Source organism: Acanthopagrus latus, chromosome 14 (genome assembly GCF_904848185.1).
Source record: "Acanthopagrus latus isolate v.2019 chromosome 14, fAcaLat1.1, whole genome shotgun sequence".
NCBI classification, from domain to species: Eukaryota; Metazoa; Chordata; class Actinopteri; order Spariformes; family Sparidae; genus Acanthopagrus; species Acanthopagrus latus.
In genome coordinates, this window is record NC_051052.1 from 8,928,595 (window position 1) to 8,950,562 (window position 21,968).

The 21,968-nt window shown below is 42.2% G+C and overlaps 1 protein-coding gene across 2 annotated transcripts; it reads right to left on the minus strand.

Moving 5' to 3' along the window:
- Positions 1-1,788: 1,788 nt before the first annotated feature.
- Positions 1,789-21,963, minus strand: il17rel (interleukin 17 receptor E-like). Of its 2 annotated transcripts, XM_037121338.1 has the most exons (19): positions 21,323-21,963; positions 16,127-16,352; positions 13,810-13,837; positions 13,019-13,168; positions 11,231-11,337; positions 10,223-10,337; positions 9,919-9,963; positions 9,665-9,807; positions 8,974-9,045; positions 8,819-8,873; positions 8,564-8,727; positions 7,230-7,274; positions 6,449-6,506; positions 6,137-6,282; positions 4,825-4,884; positions 4,673-4,730; positions 3,754-3,879; positions 2,327-2,383; positions 1,789-2,233 (listed from the first exon to the last, which is right to left on the minus strand). In XM_037121338.1, the coding sequence occupies exons 2-19, from the start codon at positions 16,226-16,228 to the stop codon at positions 2,112-2,114; spliced, it is 1,653 nt and encodes a 550-aa protein (XP_036977233.1). In that variant the 5' UTR covers positions 16,229-16,352; positions 21,323-21,963; the 3' UTR covers positions 1,789-2,111. The 2 variants fall into 2 exon arrangements, with proteins under 2 accessions (XP_036977233.1, XP_036977232.1); XM_037121337.1 differs by lacking the exon at positions 21,323-21,963 and having other exon boundaries at positions 16,127-17,928.
- Positions 21,964-21,968: the final 5 nt, after the last annotated feature.

The following is a 21,968-nucleotide window of genomic DNA, read 5'->3' on the forward strand; positions in this document are numbered from 1 at the left end:
CAAACCATTGCATGGATTCCCATACAATTTAATACGTTCACATTCATGGCCCCCAGAGGATGCATCCTAATGGCTACGTTAACTTTTCAGTGCCACCAGCAGTTCAAAGTTTTAATTGCTAGCATGCTAATTTGTGTAAAGATTCAGAAAGTAACAAGTAATGGTTTCACAAAAAATGTGTAAATTGCCACTTTTAATCTGAATACTTCACTTGAAGGAAAACCATGAGCCCCTGGCAGTTATACTGATGCCACTTGACACATACCATCCATCCAAACACTGTAGCAAACCAAGTACAAACAAAGATGGAAGTGGAGCTTCCCAGTGGCAACCAGTAGTCAACTTCTAAGGAATGGCCTGAAGAAAAGAGCTCCTTTCAGCCTGGCTTCCAAATTCTCCAGATTCTGGTCCAGTCAACCTGTGGGATGTGCAGGAACAAGCCCAATCAACTGCGGCATCACCTCACCACCCGCAGGACCAAAAGAACCACCTAGCCCTTGTGATAAGCACCACAATATAACCCCATAGGTCTTGTTTCCATGACTCTGCGGGTTGGAGACAAGTCTCTGGTTGGGCCTCCAGGGATGGAACTTGTTCCTGCATGTCTCATTGATGCTTAAGTGGAGTGATGTCTGGGGAATTCAGAGGCCCAGTAAGTGCATCTGAGGGGAGATACTGGTGCCCCAATGTTCGAAAAAACACAAAGCAAAAGTGCTCTGGTGGATGCCCTTCCAGTGCCCTTTCTGCTTGCTGGTGCCCCCATTGCATTTTTGGTTTTTTTTTAAAGTTGTGTTAATAGACTTTTCTGCCAGGTTCTATGATAAACTTTCAGATGATATTTGCACATTCAGCACATACAGAGCAACACTAGTGTTCATCTTTACTAGTGTTTGTGTCCACACAATGGATGTCAGTCAAACACTCACCCTCCTTGTAGCCGTGTTTTGTTCGTCACTCACTTCTGAGGGATTTCCATGGTTCCTTAGATGCCAAATTCTCCACTCTTTTCACCTGCTAGTTATTAACTTTATTAGTCCGTCATTTGGTGACAGAATGGTCGGGCACACCTGTTTTATTAGAAGTGTGTGACAGATGCTTGGTGAAACTGAGAACTGAAACCGAAACAGCGAGCTGAACGATGCTAAAACACTCCAGAGCTGAAGAACCAGGTGCTGTTTATGAGTGGATTCATCAGCACAAGCAACACCTTTCATTTCAGTCATTTGATACGTTGTTATTATAAAAATATTGATCACAAGACCTTTTTTGTTACCACTGCTGTTTTCATCCGTCCTTATAATGTGCTCATTGTCTCTTGAGATGTTTCTCGAGCCTCCAAGAGTTATGTGAATGTTGGAAAAATACAAAAAATATGCAAAGGATGGAGGAAGTGAATCACCACTTAAAGAAACAACGCCGGCTTGTCTGAACAAGTGTGCAAACAGAGGTGTGAGAGCTCAGGTGAGAACTCACTTCTTGGAAACTGATAGGTTTGAACGCCAGAGGTGACCTGCTGTGTATGGGTGTGGGTCAAACAACTGGGAAGCGCCTCACAGTAGAGTAGGACGCAACAATGGTTTATACCAGTTAGGTTACGCCTTTGTGTTGAGTGGGGATTCCGTCGTGTTTTCTACTATTTCTAGTTGTCATATCAGAAACTGCTGTAAGTGATCTGCTGCATGTACTGCTCTGACTTCTAATACAAGGAAGCTTATAAGGAAATGTTTATTGCGATTCAAATTTTGGACCATGCTGAACTGAAAAGAAGTGAATCATTCCCCTCCAACATTCGCATTTGGCATTTTTTATTGAAAATAGACTTTTAAATTCAGGAAATGACCGTTTAGCTGTGTGCTGGATGAACATTTTAACTTAATTCACATAGACTTTCACCCAAAGAGACAACACCACACAGAATATATCAACAACCGGCAACAAAATGGCAAGCGCTCTATCGAGCACACACACACTAGGGTAACATACATAACATCGGAAATATCTGCCCCTACATTGTACACTGCATTCAACAGAGAACTTATGTGGTTTGTGTAACAATCTTTACAGTCTCCTACTGCAAATTGTAAAGGAATGCTCTAATGCTGTCTCTTTGGTCAGTTGGAGATTAAGTTGGCCCTCTCTGTGTTCCCATACTGCAGCGCATCCGGTATGAGGACCCCTCCGTGGAGGACAGGTTGAGATTGAAATGCAGGGACCACACACTCAAAAGAGGGACCTGACAGGACAAAGGGTCAGCGGTTAGGTATGGGAAAGCGCACATGCTGCTTATTCAAATAGGAAAGGAAGAAGAAGTTTGTGATAATCTCACCTGTTTGCTTTTCCAAAGAACAGTCTCCATTTCTCTCTTGTTTCCTCCTCTGATAGACTGAAATAGAACCGAGGGGAATCAGATGAGGAAATAGACCTATAGTACACACTCAGTCGTGGCTTTTTATTTAAATGAGTCGTGCATTTTTTCGATACCCAACACAGCCACGGCTTTGTAATTTTAGGTCAACGTAAGCCATAAATTCACAAAGTGAGTCCTGTTTAGACATCCATAGCCGGTTCATTTAAAAAAAGGTCAATTTGTATAATCTTACAGATGATGTGGTACACTTTAAATAAACAAATATATCCCAATAATACAGTACCACAAGTTCATGGAAAGACATAAAATGTGCAGCTAAATAATATGTGTTATAATACAGTATGACCTGTGTAGAATTATGCTCGACCTGGTGTGTTTTATCCCTGATTGCAACAACAATTATACGAGAAGTAGTGGTTGAAAGCAACATTTACTCAAGTACTGTTCTTCAGTACGATTTTGAGTTACTTGTACAACATTGTGTAACTTGTTTTAAAACATTTTTTTTTACCTGAAATCAACCTTCAAAATCAATTATGACTCTCTGCCCCCGCCCAATCACTTGTTTCTGCACTGTGTAACTTCAGTGAGAGGGTAGGATCGCAGCCTTAACACATAATGTTGCTTGAAGTGGCTCCATGTTGTGCCACTATATTTAGTGACTGCTCAGATTCAGATGAATTACAAAAAAACAAACAAAAGCAACAAATCATTGCTGGTGTATTATCATATTATTATTATCACTCATCAGCAGGAGGTTTAGTATGAAATGAGCGATGTATGTATTAAAGCATCAATGATCATAGCACAATCATGTATTATACACTATTCTGAAAATTGAATATTCTGCATAATGAGATTTTCTCCACCAGTAACACAAATTCAATGCATTTTGTTTGAATGCAACTTAGCCACTGAGTAACATCCGGGTCCCCAAGACAATTCAACATGTCATATTGAGTGAGCCTTTTTAGTAAACTATAAATGCAGATTTTTACTTGTGACAGTATTCTTACACTGTGATATGGCCATGTTTGCTTAATATAAGTATATATAAAGATAAAATTCTTCCAACATTGAATTAGAAATTAGTTATCAGTGAGAGGAAAAACAAACACAGATATGAGCGGTTTATTTTATTTCATTTCAACACTATGAATTGTGCTCATGTCTGTTGAGCCAAGCAACTAAGTGTGATCCGAGGCTGTTACACTGCAGCCCTTTGCCCCGACAGACTTATCAGGAGCATACAACGTCTGTGAGTTTGAAGGGTGGACATTGTAACTGAGCCAAGATCAATTTTGGCTCAAGTGCTTACATAGCAGTATGTCAACACAGTAAACAACACCGCAGGCCTCAGCCTGGTTGTGTAATTCTCTACTTACCGGTTAACAGGACGTGCAGCACCAGAATGACAATAATGATGCCAGAGAGAAAAACTCCAGCCGGTACAACAACCCAGGTCAAGTCCCAAGAGGCTTGTCTGGAGATTACGGGGTCAGTTGATGGATCTGCCAAGAGAATTCACAGGTTACAGACAAATATACAGCATTTTCAGGCTAGACGTGGCACATACTGACATATGTATAAACCTGGCGACAGTGAAAGTCTCGGTTGGATCCACACACTGATCCACACAATTGCAGACTGAATGATGGGGCATGTGAGCCAAATATGTAGATCACATGTTGTCCTAAATGCCAAAACGGTCGGCAATTGGTTGTTAAAGGGGAGAAATGTTCTTGAAATCTGCCTCTTTTTTTTTTTTTTACTGCTAATATACTTGTATTAAAAGGAATACAGAGCTAAGAACAAAGTTAGCTTAGCTTGGCTTGGTTTAGCTGAGATAGTGGAAACAGCTTTTGTATATAGTAAACAAATCAGATGTAACATGTTAATCAGTGAATCCTATGAAAGGTAATAAGTCTATCCTGTTTTTATCGAACTGCTGATAAATGATACAACCAGTATGCATTCTGTCTCTCAGTCTCTTTGCGTGACAAACAAATGCAGTTCATCTTATCAATTTTTCTTCAAAGCCCTTATGTTTATACATAATTGTATCATGGTCCACTGCAATTGCACAGCATTACTGTAAATGTATGCCTCACTACAGCTTCAATATGCTTCAAAAGAAGAAGTAGCATCAACATTTCAAACTGATGAGGTGCCTCGGGTTGGAATATTTAAAGAGAAAGATTTGGAAGAGTTGGATAAACCAGGATTGAGAAGAGAAATGAAGAGAAGGATGAATTTATTTCTAGTACATAAGGAGCAGAAGCACCCCCAAAAACATGTACTTACCACATCCCTTAAGACAGTGATTGACTGTGGCAGCAAATTTCACATCGAGCCTCGTCACCTATCCAATTTCAAAGCATGTATTCAGTCATTGTTTGCCTAAAAAGGTGAAAGTATAGTGTACCTCAAAGGTCATATTGACTTCACAAACACACCTGGAGACAGGAGCCGCATAGTTCCCCTGCCAGGTTTAATCCGACAGCTTTGCCTTTTTCCTGAGAAACAGACAAACGACACAAAAAAAACCCTTAGGAGCTTAACTCTGCAGGTATATTGAAAGCCATTATGACTGACATCCTGTTTTGTTTATATGTTCTCTTTTATTTGTTGCCAGCCAGGCAGCTGTTCCGTAGTTATTCCGGAGACGGACGACTGATGAAGCATTACAGTTTAATGTTTGAGAACTGAAGAAGCAGGAACACATTTCCTGCAAGAACAATAACGGAAAACCTGCTGTTGCACGTTTTATGCTGCCGATGTGTTGGCAGATCCTTATTTAAGTCAAACAACCATTTAACGGTGTTACTACATTTAATTGATTTGTTGATTATGGACAGTGGTTTGTGGAAATTCCACCTTAAATGAAAGGTGTCGTATTCCCGGCAAACAAAAAGCAAAATACAGAAGAAACAGGAATCAGACAAGACACTAAGACATTACCAGCATGTTGTGGCACGTCCTTGCAGTGTTACCATACAGGCCATACTGGGTCACTGATGTACAAATAATGCAGGTCATCCAACATATCCTCATATCTAAACGACTGAATAGGATGGGAAAATCAATAACTCCTTGACAACATAACTGTCACAGTCGCATTAACCCAGCACTAAACTGATATGAAATGAAAGAAATTGATAAATATAGTGGTCTAAAGTTGCCCACAGTTTGTGGCAAATATGTTAACCAGCAACCTACGGCAACCAGATGCATGGTAAATCGTCCAATTTGTCCTCCAGACGGTTCACTTAGCTTAGCTTAGCTTAGGTTAGTTCAGCAAAAAGTCTGCAGTAGCCTGGCTCTTTCCAAAGGTAACAAAATCTAGCTAACAGCATCTCTAAAGTTTTAATCTAGCTGTGACTCAGAAAAGCTACTGTGTGCCATGAAATGGTCTGGCACCAACAATCGCTGTAACATTTTCCAGGTTGGTTAAAATTTAGACAAAGCCAGGCTAGCGTTTCTCCCTTTAGCCAGTATCCGTGCAGAGCTAGGCTAACTATTGCTGTTGTTTGTAGCTCTATATTCAGTACATTCAATACACGATAAATGGTTAGGTTTAGGCAACAAAATTCCACTACCTGACTTCCTCCTTTGCTGCTGTAATACTTACTACAGCCGCAAGAGGCCGCATAAATATGTGTTGGAATAACTTACTTGCACAGTTGCACACATTTATGATCATCTTCAAGATGACGGAATTATGTAAACATCTTTTTAGAATCTGCACCACAAGTGTGTGATACCTACCACATGAACAGTTTGTGTTTCCGTGACGTGACACCCAGCAGACCCTCCAGACTTCACACACAGCCCAACAGCAAATGTTGCATTGATCTGGGACGACATCTGCACATCTTCACGGTCTTGCTTTCTCGTCACAACAATCTCCCATGCTGGAAAATTATAGCACAGCTATCATTATCATGGCCAGTTTCCCAACACCGTATTGCATTATGTCCATCATTAGCTTCATAATATAATCTAAATGTGGCTCGGAAATGGCTTTCTGCGTGATAATGACAATATGATTAGCACGCTGATGTGACAAACAAGTGGTACCTTGGAATCGTCCATTTGCAAAGGGGCACTTGGTCCAGGACTGAGAGGCTGCAGTGAACTGGAGAAGATTGAAGAATTATATTTTGTAAATCTCTTCATCCAACATATCAAGCCCATAAACATCATGCTTTGTACTGAGACAGGAATCTAAATGTGAGAATTTGCATTAGAGAACATGCCCACAGAAAATAGTTCCGGTTTAGTACAGTTGTAAATCAGTGCATAAATTCTAAAAATTGCAGATAACAAAAGCACAGCTTCCCACTTTTAGCACTGCAGTTACCATTGTAAAGGTGTGATCATACACTGTGCGATATCCTTTGGAAATGACCAGTAACCTGCGGCAACCAGATGCTAAGTTTATCTTACTGCCCTATAGACAGTTCTCTTAGCTTAGCACAACGTGTACAGTAGCCTGGCTCTTTGTAAAGAGAGCAAAATCAAGCTAACAGCACCACTAATGCATCACACAAGCAGGGATTCAGGGAAGCTAGACTATTGTGCCTAACCAAGAACAGACTGTGGCAACAGCAACCCCCCATAAATTCCCAACATGTCATTCTACACTTTGATTTAAATGACCAAAATATGATGTGTTAAGTTTTAGAGGTGGTGGTAGGTGAATTTAAGACAAAGCTAGCCTGTTTGTAATTTTTGGCCCCTGTCCCTCAAACCTCCTGACTCTGGCTCTGTCGCCTACTGACATGATTTACAGTACATCAGCGCTATTGTTTCTTTCCATTGAAACTGAAAGAGCCAAAGGGTGAAAGGTGATCATTACCTTCATGCACAGTTGGGGGTGTGGATCCACTTCAGTAAATGTCATCTGGCAAGCAACAATTGATGGAGAGGGTTAGAAATGACATAACCATTTTCAAAAACAGAAGTAAAAAATATTTAGTTTCAGTCTGACTAAATGCTAAACTACTTATGTTGTGTTTTGGTATAGGCGTAGTTGTTTTTATCAGGTCAGCCAAACTCAGCTTTCATGGAGACTCTGCGTCACCGGCTATTTTTATATCAACAGAGAATTCCCTTCTCGAGTGACACGGCCTCTGGTTTAATCCAGCGAAGATCTTGTATAAATATACAGTCTCTGTTTCCTCTAAGGACTCCCAGCTGAGCAGGTCCTCCTGTAGCGAGGTTGGAATGAGTTCACCTTGAGTCCTTTTAAAACGAACGCTCTCTAGAAGCCTGACTAAGCGTAATTAATAGGTTTCCAGGCCAAAACAAATCAACACACACACCGGCTGTTGTCACAACTTGTTTCATGCATGAATTATTCCATAAGGACGGAACTACAGAAGACGTTTGCAGAATAATGTAATACCGGGTGTTTGGCATAAACAGCCAACGTCACGAGCCACTATCAGATCTGTCCTTCGCATGATATTTCCTGTCCATACAACCATGATGTGTTCAAACCCATGACACTGTGTCATTACGACAAAGGTGACACTTAACTTTTTTCCTTTTTTTTTTTTTTTATTTTATGATCCTGTGCATTGTTGGCTAACACGTACATAGTTCCGGTTTAGTACAGTTGTAAATCAGTGCACAAATTCTAAAAATTGCAGATAACAAAAGCACAGCTTCCCACTTTTAGCACTGCAGTTACCATTGTAAAGGTGTGATCATACACTGTGCGATATCCTTTGGAAATGACCAGTAACCTGCGGCACACACACACCGGCTGTTGTCACAACTTGTTTTATGCATGAATTATTCCATAAGGACGGAACTACGGAAGACGTTTGCAGAATAATGTAATACCGGGTGTTTGGCATAAACAGCCAACGTCACTGTCCTTCGCATAATATTTCCTGTCCATACAACCATGATGTGTTCAAACCCATGACACTGTGTCATTACGACAAAGGTGACACTTAACTTTTTTCCTTTTTTTTTCTTTTTTTTTTTTAATTTTATGAGCCGAGCCTAATCTACGAGACACGACACGACCCAAGTCTTTAATCTGCGTGGCATCCCTGGCATGCAGTGTGTTAATCCTGTGCATTGTTGGCTAACACGTACATCAGCTTCAAGCTACTTTACCAAACAGTCGGGAACGCGCTGCAGGTAAACACGACCAGCACTTCAGCAAAAGTGCTGTACCTTTTCTCTGCTGACATTCCGCGAGGAGTGAGGCAGATCCACACAGCCGCCGTCCTCTCTCTCCTGACACAGCGCGACCACAGCTGCGACCGGACAGGCGGGCTCCCACGATAGCGTCCCCGCCAGTGGGTCGAAGGTTATCTCTGACCACAGCTCCTCGAGACCTGCAGGCAGGCGAGGTCACGTTCTTTTTTAAATGACGTGGTATCACTCATGAAGTCATAAAAAACAACTGAAAGCAATTAGGTGACTCACGGTCTGTAAAGGGGCAGACCTGCACTCTGGGGGCATCCATCACTGCTGACCATCCCTGTGAAGAATGTTAAAGATTACTAAAGGTTCAATCGATTTTGTGGCTCTGATGACTAATGTAAACAGATTGCAAGTACTTGGAACCAGGAGTGTTTTACCTCGATGCAGAGGCAGGGCAAAGGCCGGGCGTATGGCAGGATGACGCTCTTCACGGGTTCCTCCTTCTTAATCTGGAAGACAGCCAAAGCATTATGACATTCAGCCATCTTTCATTAGCACGAGTTGGTGTTGGCCAACTGCTTGGGATTCCTGAGTCACCTGATTGGTAAGCCACCTTTTGTCACAGGGAGCCTAATTACTGTTCTTTTATCAAGTGGAGAATATGTCTCCATATCAATGACGCATAAAACATCAGCATTTTAATTAGCGGCAGTCACCTTTAATCTCTTCAGATTTGCAGAGAGTTAAAGAAAGCAAGTCAGTGACTGAGTAGATTACGACCGCTCTGCAAATAAAAAATGAATGGGTTACTGACTCACTAACTAGTTTCCAGGAAAGGGATTTAAGTGACAAAACGTGCTTTCAACAGCCAAAACTTGCTCGGAGGGACGTTAACAAGGCTTACGCTTGGATAGGATTCTTCATTTTCATGCAAATCCTGCCAACTGTGCAGGAGAACTAACATGCTTTTTGTTTTTTTCATTTCCATCAGTGTGTTATGTAGGTTACTGTGCTTCTTAAAGATCTTTTAAAGAGAAAGCAAGTAAGTAAGTAAGTAAGATCCTGTGGTCCGTCCACCATGCGTTGCCATTTACCATGGTCGGATTCCAATAAAAAAGAGGCACTAACCAGTTTATTTACGCCTGTGCCAGCGCAGATGAAATCCTTGCGGCGGCACAGGCGGAGGTAGTAGCTGTAATCTTCCAGCATGTCCGACACCCGGACACTCAGCTCCCTCTTCTGTGGGTCCACGTCGTATGACAGCCTGCCAGCTGAAAGAGACATTGCGAGCGTGAGATTTGTTGGCCTCGGTCATGGACGTACGTGAGATCCCACCTCTGAGAGCGGTTTCTCGGCTGGGAAAAAAAAGAATGTGCACTTACTGATGCATTCTGGGACGTGTCTTCGCAAATCTTCCCCAACGCATCCTGAGGAGAAAAGTATTGATTACTAACTGAGGAGGTTGCAGCAAGACAACTGTAACATAACTCCTGACCTAATAGTCTACCCATGATTGTTTTCTCCTTACCGCATGAATCATTTTACCTTCATCTCTACATAACAGGGGGTGTAAGTGTCTCTGATATTTCTGTCGATTACAAGGAAGTACCTGGGATGAGTTCCTGTAACTTTACAGTCATGATCCCATGAGTGTCTGTTTGCATAGTTATGCAAATTTGCATATACCTGGAGCTTCATAGGTGGCTGACCAGGTAATTCCACAGTAGCTTGGCACCGTCTTCACTGTTACTCTCACTTGTTGGCCTGGAGAAAGGTCAGCGCAATCATTCTCGAGTTCCACCTGCAGCCGAAGGGAGAAGGGAAAAATAAAGACAGACGAAGATGTTTGGACCAACATCAAAACCAAATAATTTCACTGCGCACAAAGAAATGACAAATTGACAACTTAGCAAGTGTGTTAGTCCGAGTGATGGGAGATTTGCATGAAAAAAATGTCTGAGATTTCACAGAAAAATCGTATTCCCAACAATTTGCTGTTGTCAGCAGTGTAATTGTGTCTCTTAAAGAGACACTATGTAGCAATTTGTAGCAAATTACGTGTATTTGTCACTTTTTCATTGGACATGGGTGAAAAATAAGAGGTTTCTCCTGCAGACGATTTGTTTAAGTTGCTTGATGCTGCTGGACTGAGATCGCAACGGTCCAAAAGATGTGACTCAATGCACGTTCCGCTACGCTAACGATGAGCGACAGTTGAGTCCTCGTCCAGCGTGACTGTGATTGTGACTGCACAGGATGTGAACACTGATGGCCTCCTCCTCCATGGCTGAGCTGTGGCATTAGCCATCTTAGTAATCTAGTGTCTCGTCCGCGAGTGGAGGCGCGCTTCGTTCTGAGCAGAGCTGGTCCTGATTTCTGGAAAGAGACACTGGTCCTATGTTTTTCCTATTGTAGTTTTGTATTTGCATTGTGAGCGCCACAAGCCAACTGCCATCTAATTCCGCTATATCCAAAGAAGGCAGCTATCTTTAGGGATAATAACCACAAAACGTAGCAACACAAACCAAAAACAGCACTACAAGTACGAGGGAAAATATTTCTGAAAACATGAACTGTTTGAACTCTTATTTACTAAATGGTTTTGCATGAAAATTTGAGAATGAAAACTAACTCATCACAGTTCACAGCAAAATGTCCCAAAAAAAATCAAATGAGGTGCTCTTTACTGTCTACCTGCTGTCCAGACAACCTTTCTCTCGACGCTCTTGTGAAGCTGACAATTCGGCAGTTGCCCATCATCCCCGTGGCCATGGTGCAGATGGACACACCGTGGACGGACTCTGGGGGAGAGAGTTGCATAAAAGTCTGAGGCCTGGGGGACAGCTTGAAGACACAAAGTACAGCTGTCATACAGTAACATTCAGAAAACCAGTAGTGCATTTCAGTGTGAGTCAGCATTAGTTCGGATGACAGGAAGGATGTCGTGTGTCACTTTTTATTGGTAGAGTCCAACTGGATCAGAGTTTCCCTGCTCCAGCCAGCGCAGTGCAGACAAATGTGCCTCAATGTGTGCTTTGAACCACGCCTTATTAGATCAGGCGCTTTCTGTCCAGGAATCAGGAACAGAAGACGTCAGCTGATATTTTCATGGCGCAAAAGCAGAAGTCTGATCGGGGAAAGTGTTTGTCTTTATGAATGACACTTCCTTTACCGTTCATCTGTGTCATCAGTGATAACCGTCTTTTACCATGACTGGTCGCATGTCAGCTCGACTACACCTGAGGAGTTCCTTTGGAAACTTCCTCATTACGACAGAGTTAAAATCAGTAAAGCCAGAACTTCTGCTCGTTTGTAGGTCAGTTACAGAGAATTACAGATTTTTTTTTGCCATATAAAGTCACTGGTTGCTAAAGTGCTGCGTAAATACCTTCTAGACTATTTTTCATATGCGTCATGGCAACTACTAATGGATCGGCCGAGGGACAGTTCAGCAACTGGAGGTAATGCGACACTTGTTGATGCTAAGTGTGACGTGGCGGGCAAGGAGATGTTTTCATGATGACATTTATATTCAAAAAGTTTGTGAGGTGACTAACGCTTTTTCGTTATCCACTTGACTCACGGATTCAAACCACCAACCGTAGAGTCTTGCGACTGGTTTGTGATCTGTGGGGAAGGTTAGCGGTGCACATGGTGACCAAAATGTCTGTTTTGCACCACACAGTGTGATCTAATCAGGAACCACGTCCACAAAATCCCTTACTCTATATTTACTGAGAAAAGTAATCGCATTACTGTAATACTTCACTGACTGAATGATGCATTCCTGCCCAATACTGCCACTTGGTCACACATTTCCATATATTTTAATAGTGGCTTCATTCAAATTGTTTAAGTGATTCATTGGAAAATGTACTTCCCTGAGAGTCACAACTATCACATATGTTCTTCTGTTGAGTGCCATGAACTAAATTGGCATAAATTGGAATTAATCATCAGAATACTTTATCAAAACTTTACTAAACATAATTTAGCAAAAACAACACATTTCATAAATATCCATTTCAAACAAAACAGAAGAAAAAATCTTAAGAATATGGATTTTTGGAAACCTTGTGGAATGAAGTTCAAAATGGTCACTGTAGGAGGAAGGTTTTTAAAGATGCAATTTGTAAGAATCTTGGTTGAAAACATGAGAAATTAAACAAAATAATCAGCCAACTGTGAAGAAAAAACATTTTGATATTATGATGAAGAGATTTTTATTCAGTTTTGCATGCTAACCAGCTAACCAGACTCATCCAGGTCCAAAGCTCCAGTGCCAGCGATGTGAACATCAACACTCCCCCGCTGTGCTGAGGACACAGTCTGCCTAAATGAGCTAACCAGCTAATGGTAGATACTGTTTACAGCAGTGGGCTGTTATTCTGTTCATTTGCTGCCCCCAATTTTGTCTCGTTGATTCTTACATACTGCACCTTTAATTAAACCATCTGGTAAATGTCCACGTCATTTACATACCATGAAGTTGTAACTTGGTTTTGATTTTGAGGTGCAGTGAGCACTTCTGCTTCCCCTCACACCTCATGACCGGGGACAGGCTGATGTTGTGGAACACGGAGGACGTGTCGAGGCCATCGGCGGGGGTCTGACACGGAGGAGGAAACAAAGCTGCCAGAAAAGAAAAAAAAAAGCGCATTACGTTATCTTTCAGCGCCCTTCATTAGAAATCCCTGATGCAGTGAGGTTTTTTCTGCTAACGATCATAACAAAGATAACTGAAGGTGTTCCATGTGGGTGTTCGGTGGAAGTTAGAACATTGGGTGTGTACTTCATGTCAGTTATTTTTGATTACTAAATGAGAAAAACAAATGACATTAGCATTCCTCCTCCATCATGAAGACACAGTGATTCCTGTCTGTTCCTGTCTGTGCCTACTTTGTTTTATCACCACTAGGGGGTCAATTCAGTGGTTTAATATGATGCCCACATCCTGCCAGACATGCACATTGTGAGTTTATCTTAAGTGCAGGAAGTAAGGCATTTAAAATGTTCTCATACCTTTTGATAGGTGGGGTGTGCCTACTCTCAGATCTTTAAAAATGATTTAAGGGGTTTCTAGTTTCACATGATGGTTGTAATGTGGGTTTATAGACCAATTCCAAGGTCTGATGACAGTTTCTTTGGCAATATAACAGTGATATAAAAATGACAGCGATTCTGGCAGCAACACACAGAGTCATTGTGCAAAAGCCACATCCCGTGTGCATGCATGAGTGCAGATGTGACGCGGCGACCATGTCTGTACTCACAATCTGGCTTGTTCTTGCAGTGCAGGCCCTGCAAGGAAGAGATGGAGAGAGCACTCATGTGAAACAGCACTCTCTTTTCTGTGAACCTTTTTACAGTTGGAGCTGCCTTAAAGTAATTCTTAACAAAGAGAACAAAGGTCTGCAAAGGCGAGCTCTGCAGAGGAGGGAATTCCCAGATAAGGAGCGTTTTACATCCTCATTGTTCCCTCAGGCAGAACCCAACCAGTTCATAACCACATCTTGCTGCAGGTTGTTATGGTCCAAGCAATCAGCCCAATACAAGGGGTAATTACATGTTGCAATCAGTTACTCTACTTTACTTTTTGTACTTTTAGGGCAGCTGCAACACAAGCCTGTGCTAGGCAGTGTGCATTACTGAAGTCATTAAGTGCAGCACTGTTTTCCTGGGCTTGCTTCCAAAATGTGTTGCAAACACACCCTTGGTTATAAATCAGCAAAAAGAAAATGTCTTTTACATTTAGCTGACGCTTTTTTCCAAAGCGACTTACAGTAATTCACACATACAGTTCATACACTGATGGCGGCAGCCACCATGCAAGGTGGCCCAGCACATCAGGAGCAGTCTGGGGTTCAGCGTCTTGCCCATGGACACTTTGACATGCAGACTCAGGGGTATCGAACCAGCGACCTCCCGATAACAAGACACTGGCTCCACCCCCTGAGCCGCGCCCACCCAAAACATGCCATGTAACTATTCCTGATATTCAGACGCTGTTATTCCTCCTCCCATATGACGTGGAGAGATCATTTATCACAGATGCTTCAGAGCACATCATTAAAATTCTCAGCTGCTGTTTTCTGTGACTGGTATTTCTTTAGAAGCCACAGCTCCAAGGTGCCGCTCTGTTTTGTTTTAAGAACAAACAATATCCAGCCTCAAAGTATGTGAAAACTCACATTACCTCATAGTTAGGGATCTTTTGATAGTCAACACTGGAGGTTGTAACAACAAGACCATGATTTATGTTTTTGAATTCATATCCCCATAGCAGCAGAAAGAATTGGGGGGGGGGGGGGGGGTACTTGAATATTCCCATTTTCTGCTACACTATACTCCCACTCTGCTACATTTTGGAGGCAGATATTGCCTATATATACTTTTTACTCACAATGTTTACTCAGTAACTTTAATTGCTAGTTACTCTCCAAGTTGAAAAAACAAAAAGACTCATTCTGAAAACAGGGAAAATACTGAATCTCAGATCTGTATTATATGTATTATTCACTTGTACGTTTACTTTTGATACTCAAGAACATTTAATATCAAATACTTTTAACACGATATCTTTACTTTTACCCCAAGATATGACTTTTGAGTACTTTTTACAACACTGAGTTCTACAACAATTTGAAAATACTATCGAAAGTAAAAGTACTCGTGGTCCCAGTTAGTTAATATCATATCAATATTATCATATATGTTTTTGAATGAAAATTACTGCTGCATTAAAGTGTATGTTGCATTTTACTGAGCTGTCCGAGGTTGAACACATTTTAAGTCCCCCTCCTTGTAAGATCGTCACATGTTCGTAGCGTTGCTTTCCTGGTGAGGGTCAGAAGTCGACTGTCTCATGAATAAACAGTTTTAGTCACTTGGCTAGGAGAGGCGGGAGAATTGTTTCAACTCGTAAAGGAACGCATCATCCTTCAGTTTATCAGAAAAAAAAATCACATTCACGTCACCAAAATTTGAAGAGGCTGAAGTACAAAGTACAATATTTGCCTCTGAGATGCAGTGGAGTAGGAGTACAGTGCTGCATTAAAAAAAATAGTATCTTGTAAATGTAATTTGTATAGCTCTTGAGCAAATGTAATTAGTTACATTCAACCTCTGCTTAGAGGGAAATAAACAGGCTACAGGTGTCACCTTACCACTCTCCAATCAACTAGATCTGCAGCTGTTTTGTTTGCTTTTTTCCTCCTCTGGTTTGAGTAAATGATTAAGTAAGTGCACTTTAAGCACTAGACGCCTGCTCTGTGGATGTGTGCGTCAGATGCTGCATGTGTGCAGTCCAGCGTGCAAGATGTATCCCGGCTCTGTTCACATGCCCAGTGAGTCAGCAGGTGAGTCACACAGTGTCAGGCATTGACTATACAGCAGTGTGTGAGAGCAACTCCATCATTATTTCTTTGTTTGACTGTTTACAGAGCCTCATAGAGGAATGAGTAGCAGTAGTGGTAGAGTCAATCATAGCTGCCGTACTGTAGTATAAGCAGCAGGGGTTAATAATAGGACGTCTATATTTAGCAGCTCGGTGACGATGGGTGAGTGTACAGTCTGAGGATGCAGTCTTACCTGAGAACACCTGGTGCTACATCTCTCTATCCTCTCCAGTCCTGCAGCTCCACTCAGACCCAAGCACCAGTGAGACATCACCAAGGCAGCCCACAGGATCATTTTCCACCAACCACTAGCCAAACACACACAATTCTGCTGCTGCTCTGCTTCTTCTCAAGTTCCTGCGGCTTGTTCTTCTTGTTCCCTTTTCCCTGTTCCTCTTTTCTTCTTCTTATTCTTCTTCCTGGGAGGGTGAGATAGGGGTCAGCCTTGTCTGGACGAGCAGTTTGTTGCTTGTTTTGCCCTAAAAATGTGTGTGCTGGGGCAGAGCCAAGCTTCCAAATGAAAGACAAGCAGCTGGAAACGGTGGACTTAAATATTCTTGAGTGGAGGCGGGGCCTGAAGCGTTTCATTATTGCTCTGTGTGGGAAACATAAATAAACAAGTGGGACCTTTCTTCCTCGCTAAACTTCCAATAAAGTTTGATAGTAATGAGCCAGCAGTGACACTGCACATCCTCTCCTCCATTTGATTTTACTCATTGGCACCCATGACATACTTAAAGGTGCACTTTGTAGTTTTTGGGAAGAAGAGAAGAGCCTGCCTAAATAAACACACAACATAATTTGTTTTTACTTTGTTTATATGTGGCGGACCCTGACACCTTTTCTAGCTTCGAACAGTGTTCTGGGGACCTTTTTTATTCAGCAGTGGTAAAGATAAATATTCCTGTGTTTGTATTATTACCCCGTTAATATTGTAAATATTATGATTCTGAGTTTGAATTTCTTTTCCAAAACAACATAGTTCTCCCCTTAAAAAAAAAAAAACATTCTATTTGACTGTCACTTAGTCACACACAAGTTATTCTGTGTTGTGATTTCCCCCACTGCTTCCATTCAATCCAATTTATTCCGAAGTTAACAGTTCTTCCGAAGTTTCCTGTATATGTACATACCCTTAAGTCAAATCCCATTCAGACGGAGTTCCTGAGAAAAACACGGTGGCTGAAACTCAATACAAGCATGATGTTGATTACGTTGTGCTCACCCTGTACAACCTCTCTCTGAACCCTACAGGGCAGGGGAGGGTAGGACTGCTGCTACATGCAATAACACTGCTGGTTAAATTTGAGGATTTAGTTATAGAGGGGGGGAGGGGGAACTTAAGGTTCATGTCCAGGGTTAGGTTTCTTAACATGTGGTTGATAAAGGCAAACCACTGAAAAATCCTTCAGTTAGCTGAAGCTAGCTTCAGTTAGTCATGATAGTCACCCCCTGACATTTAACTCCCCCGTGATTGCACACTGAAAACTTCCTCTTGTCTGGGAGTTACTTCATGCCCTTACATGGCATGCAGTGCACTGTGGGGCAGACAGCAGCTGGAACCTTAGACTGTGAAGCTGTGAAATAAAAGGATTATACACAAGAATACTCGTTTTGGATAATTATCCATTTTGTGGCTACTTGGTTGCAGAGGAAACACGTTGCGGACAAAACAATGACATGCTGTAACCTTTAACGTGTTAATGTTCAGCTCCTTATTTACACATCCAGCAGAAACAGATTAGAAACACTGTCACTTTTTAATATCACAAATTAATATTTACTCTCCTTTAATCTTTCAATGAACTACGCAAGGAAATATTTTGTTTTTCAGCAGTTAATTGTTCTCCTTCACCACCTAGGTGCTTGTTTTGGCCAAACATGACACTGAGAGAGCAGCAACAGTCAACCCAAAACAGCAAAACCAAGAACCCAAAAACCAAAACCATGAGCTGAAAGACGCATAGAAAAAAAAAAGGCCATAGAGCCGACAGGACCTGCAGATTATATCAGTGATTTAACGTCTTGACATCCAACTCCTTCTCTTTGACTGGCATATAAATAACACATACGTATACTGTCAAATTGCGTGCAATGCAATCGCAGGAGCACAATCTTGCGTGCAGGCAATCAACCGATCCCACCGTCCCACCACCTTCTGTGGATGGTAGAGAGCAGAAGTAACAAACGTAAAGATGTAGCAATCGCTGTTTGGTTAGCTTTAGGGAGGAAAACTTGGTTAAAAAAGACAAATAATAGTTGGTTAGGTTTAAGGAAAAATGAAATGTTGTAAGTGACGTGGAGACATTACGTCCATTAACTACCCCACCCTGTCATTTCTGAGAGCCCCCTCGTCCCTCAGATAAAAGGGCTTACAAGGGATAGCAGTTGATATCTGTCCCTGTGAAATGTACCTGTATACCTAATGAACTTTAACACCTATTCTATCAAGCAACAGGGCAGTTCAGCAGCATAGAAGTTGTCTATTGACAGACATTTGCCAAATGATAGTAAGCTACCAAGCCAATTGCTTTATGCTTGTTATAAAAAAAAGGGGAACCATAATCTGTTGAAAATGGCAGTTCTCATGGCAAAAACTGGGACAAGAATGTGAGCAGGCAAAAATGGAAGGTTAGGGCAAAGTGGTAGTGACATGAGGAGTATTGGGATGGGCCTTGAACTTTGTATTTGATTGCGCCTGTCTTCTACAGAGGTTAATTGGAAGGACTGGTGTATCATGCAATCAAAATTGGACACTGGCATACGTACTACGTGGAACATAAAAGTCAGGCTAAGGGCTAATCACATTATTTGTATACAAGTTGAAGCGACATGGCTGTTAAATCACCTGAACATGAACTGTAACTGTTTCATTTTTATACTTTCCTTCAGTATTGTTGTATTTTCCCCTAATACCTGGTAACTCGCAGCCCCGAAGCAAGTCAACCATGAGCGTAACTCAACACCAGCACCGATGGCACCGGCTCTTACATCCATCACTAAGAACATCTTGTACAGCCAGGGGCAGAATGTGCTGTCCAGAGACAAGGAATGTCTTCAGTCAACTCCTACCACTCGCCTCAAAGATTTATCTCAGGTTTTTTGGCCAGTTCTGATGACGGATTATCACTGCTTATCAAAACTTGGGTCAAAGCGGGTGAAAGAGGCCGTAATAAAAGTTTATGTGTTCCTGCAGTGACCTCACAGCGCCGCGAGAGCAACACCTTTGGTTGTGTTTTACTGTCAGAGGCTGCTCTTCTTTTAAATGTGGTGATGTGCAATGAAATGAAAGCACCAGACCGTGCAAGAGATGAGCCAATGGAACAGATTAACTGATTAAGGACTCCAAAGAAAAAAGTGATTCTTGGTGCTCAAGATCTGTAAACAAGGACTGATTTAATCTTGTTACAAGAGTTTGATCTCAAGGAGACGCCCTGAGAAAAAAAACAGCAACATCGTGTTGTCATTGTAATTCATAAACGCGTGAGCCTAAAAATAGAACGTGATTAGGCAGCTTTGTCCTGCCACTGGGAACACCCGCTAGAATGACAGGTGTCAATTAAGGAGCGGACAAAAGGCAATGGACTTGTTTCCATTTGGCACTTTGCCCGGTGACTCTTTTGAGCTTCCTCCACAAAGTGTTGGCAAGGCAAAACAACGCCGACATGACCTGGAGATCACAAAAGAGCTGTTGACACGAGATGTTGTTTTCCTCAGAACCCTCGTCACTATCTCACAGAGAAACACTATATAATTGCTAATGTACAACAACAATGCCATCAGAGGCGTGAACCACCTCCTTCTGTGCGATGGCGCTATCTACTGGGACTCAGCGTGTATTACAGTCATCATGACTTTTAAAGGTACATTTGCTTTGGGTTACTGAATGATAAAAATTATGTCACACGTGCATGTAGCCCGTGAATAATTAGTCTCACAGGCTTGTAAGAAAGTCCCATTCTCAACTCGTCGAAGGACCCAAAAGCAAGACACACAGGGGCAGGTGGGTTGAAAACGAGGGAGTGGGCCTTAACACACTGATGTCCAGAATCAAGAAGCAGCAGTAAAAAAAAATGGTAAGCAAGGAAGAAAAAGCCACGGAGAACAAAGTGGGGACACAGAGGACACAGGACTGACAGCTGAACCAACAAAGACTGAGGGAAGAACACAGGCTTAAATACTCGGGGAATGTTTAACCAATAAGATATGGGAGGTGTAAAAACAGACCAAGAGAAGACGTGGAAAGAAAAACACGACACAAGCGGTTTCAACGTTAAACAGGAAACACAAGCACGACAAGGTCTTCTCGGTCGCCATCCCTAAGGGGTCAGTGTCGGAGTCAGTGTTTGTCATCTTTCACCGGTCACAGTCTGAGGGAAGTCATGGTTCTTTGTTTGGCTGCATTACTGAACGACGATGAGAGATCATACTGGGAGGAAATCCCCATCCTTGCAGAGTGGCGCACACGTCAGCTAAACCAAAGAGATGCTTGTTGATTTTTCGAAAGAGAAGGAGGCAAAGACACGCAGCCCTGTCTACATCAGTGGATGTGGAGTGGGCGAACAGTTATAGGTTCCATGGAATTACCATCACTGAGAACCCTCCATGGTCACAGCCACAGCCCACCCTGCTGCCATCTGGCAACAGATACAGAAGCACCCACTGCCGTTACACCGGACCACAGAGCAGCTGCTTTCTTCAGGCTGCGAGCCTCCTCAGTTCACCATCGAGACTCTGTTGTCTAAAACGTATGTAGCAGGGCTCAAAAGGACTCACACTTCATTTTGTTTTTAATCCTGACCTTGTACCCTGAAAACACTGCGAAACATGTCATGGCATTTCATTGTCCGAACCGCTTATCCCTTTCCATGAGGTTGCGGGGTGTTGCTGCTGGAGCCAATCCCAGCCTTGTCTCAGGGCGAGGGCAGGGTACTCCCTGGATAAGTCTGCGAAACATGACAAAGGCTGATAGTGATTTGAGGGGGTAAGGGTAAGTTACCATGGAGAAAAAAGAAAGAAAGAAAGGGAGAAAGAAAGAAAGAAAGAAAGAAAGAAAGAAAGAAAGAAAGAAAGAAAGAAAGAAAGAAAAGAAAAAAAATGTAAGGGTTTGTTTTTACTTAATAAAAAAAGAGAAGAATAAAAAAGAATCACTAGCACTAGAATTCTTATGTTGATTTCTCAAGAGGAAGAAGAATGAGGAGGAGGAAAAAGAAGAATTAGAAGAAGCAGAATTAGATAAAGAAGAAGATGAATTAGGTTAAGATGAAGAATTTGAAGAAGAAGAAAATGATGATGATGATGATGATGATTACAAGAAGATGAAGAAGATGAAACATTAGATGATGATGAAGAAGAAGAAGAAGGAGACGTATATAATGTTATCTCCTACCAATAATCCTTGCTGGCTGCTTGAATGAAATCCTTTCCTTTCGCTTGATCGAGCTCTAGACATCAACGGCAGGAGAAGGTGCTCTGACCGGAGTGTGCCACGCGTAATTACGCACAGATCAAACTGCTTGGCTCTTTAATAATTTGACAAATCGACGCGTTGGAAAATGTGTTGGTTTTTTTTTGTTTTTTTTTTTGTTTTTTTGTTTTTTCTGCACAACAGACTGCTGAGCCATTTGAGAGGTCCCAGATTTATAGGGGGAAATCACTTGGAGTGGGAGGCAGGGGACGGCCTCGGCGTGGAGGTGGGACCTGGGAAAGAGGGTCCGTGAACTCCACCAAAGATATCTTTCGACGGGAAAAATGAGTCAGACGTCTTCCTCTAGTACATCCAAAATACTTCCGCCGTGATCCTGTAGCAGTTCGTGCCAGCCGTCATGTTAGCGCAAAGTACCAAGTATTAATAATAACGTGGTTATTTTCGTCTGGGCAGCTCGATAACACAGCGGGGTGTGATCTGGGCCTCTCTGCACTGACAGGTCGAACCGCAGAGCGCTGATTGAATTATAACGGGGGGAAATGCTCCTTTTCCCCGTGAGCTCCGGGGATCAGCGAGTCCTACAGGCTGCACGGTGTCCGTAGGCTGA

Excerpts from the sequence above, each read along its gene's own strand:
- il17rel (XM_037121338.1), bottom strand. The coding sequence starts at position 16,228 with ATGATCCTGTGGGCTGCCTTGGTGATGTCTCACTGGTGCTTGGGTCTG. Across the intron at positions 10,338-11,230 it reads AAAGGTTGTCTGGACAGCAG|GTGGAACTCGAGAATGATTG; the intron begins GTAGACAGTAAA and ends CTTCGGCTGCAG. Across the intron at positions 7,275-8,563 it reads GGAATGTCAGCAGAGAAAAG|ATGACATTTACTGAAGTGGA; the intron begins GTACAGCACTTT and ends GTTGCTTGCCAG.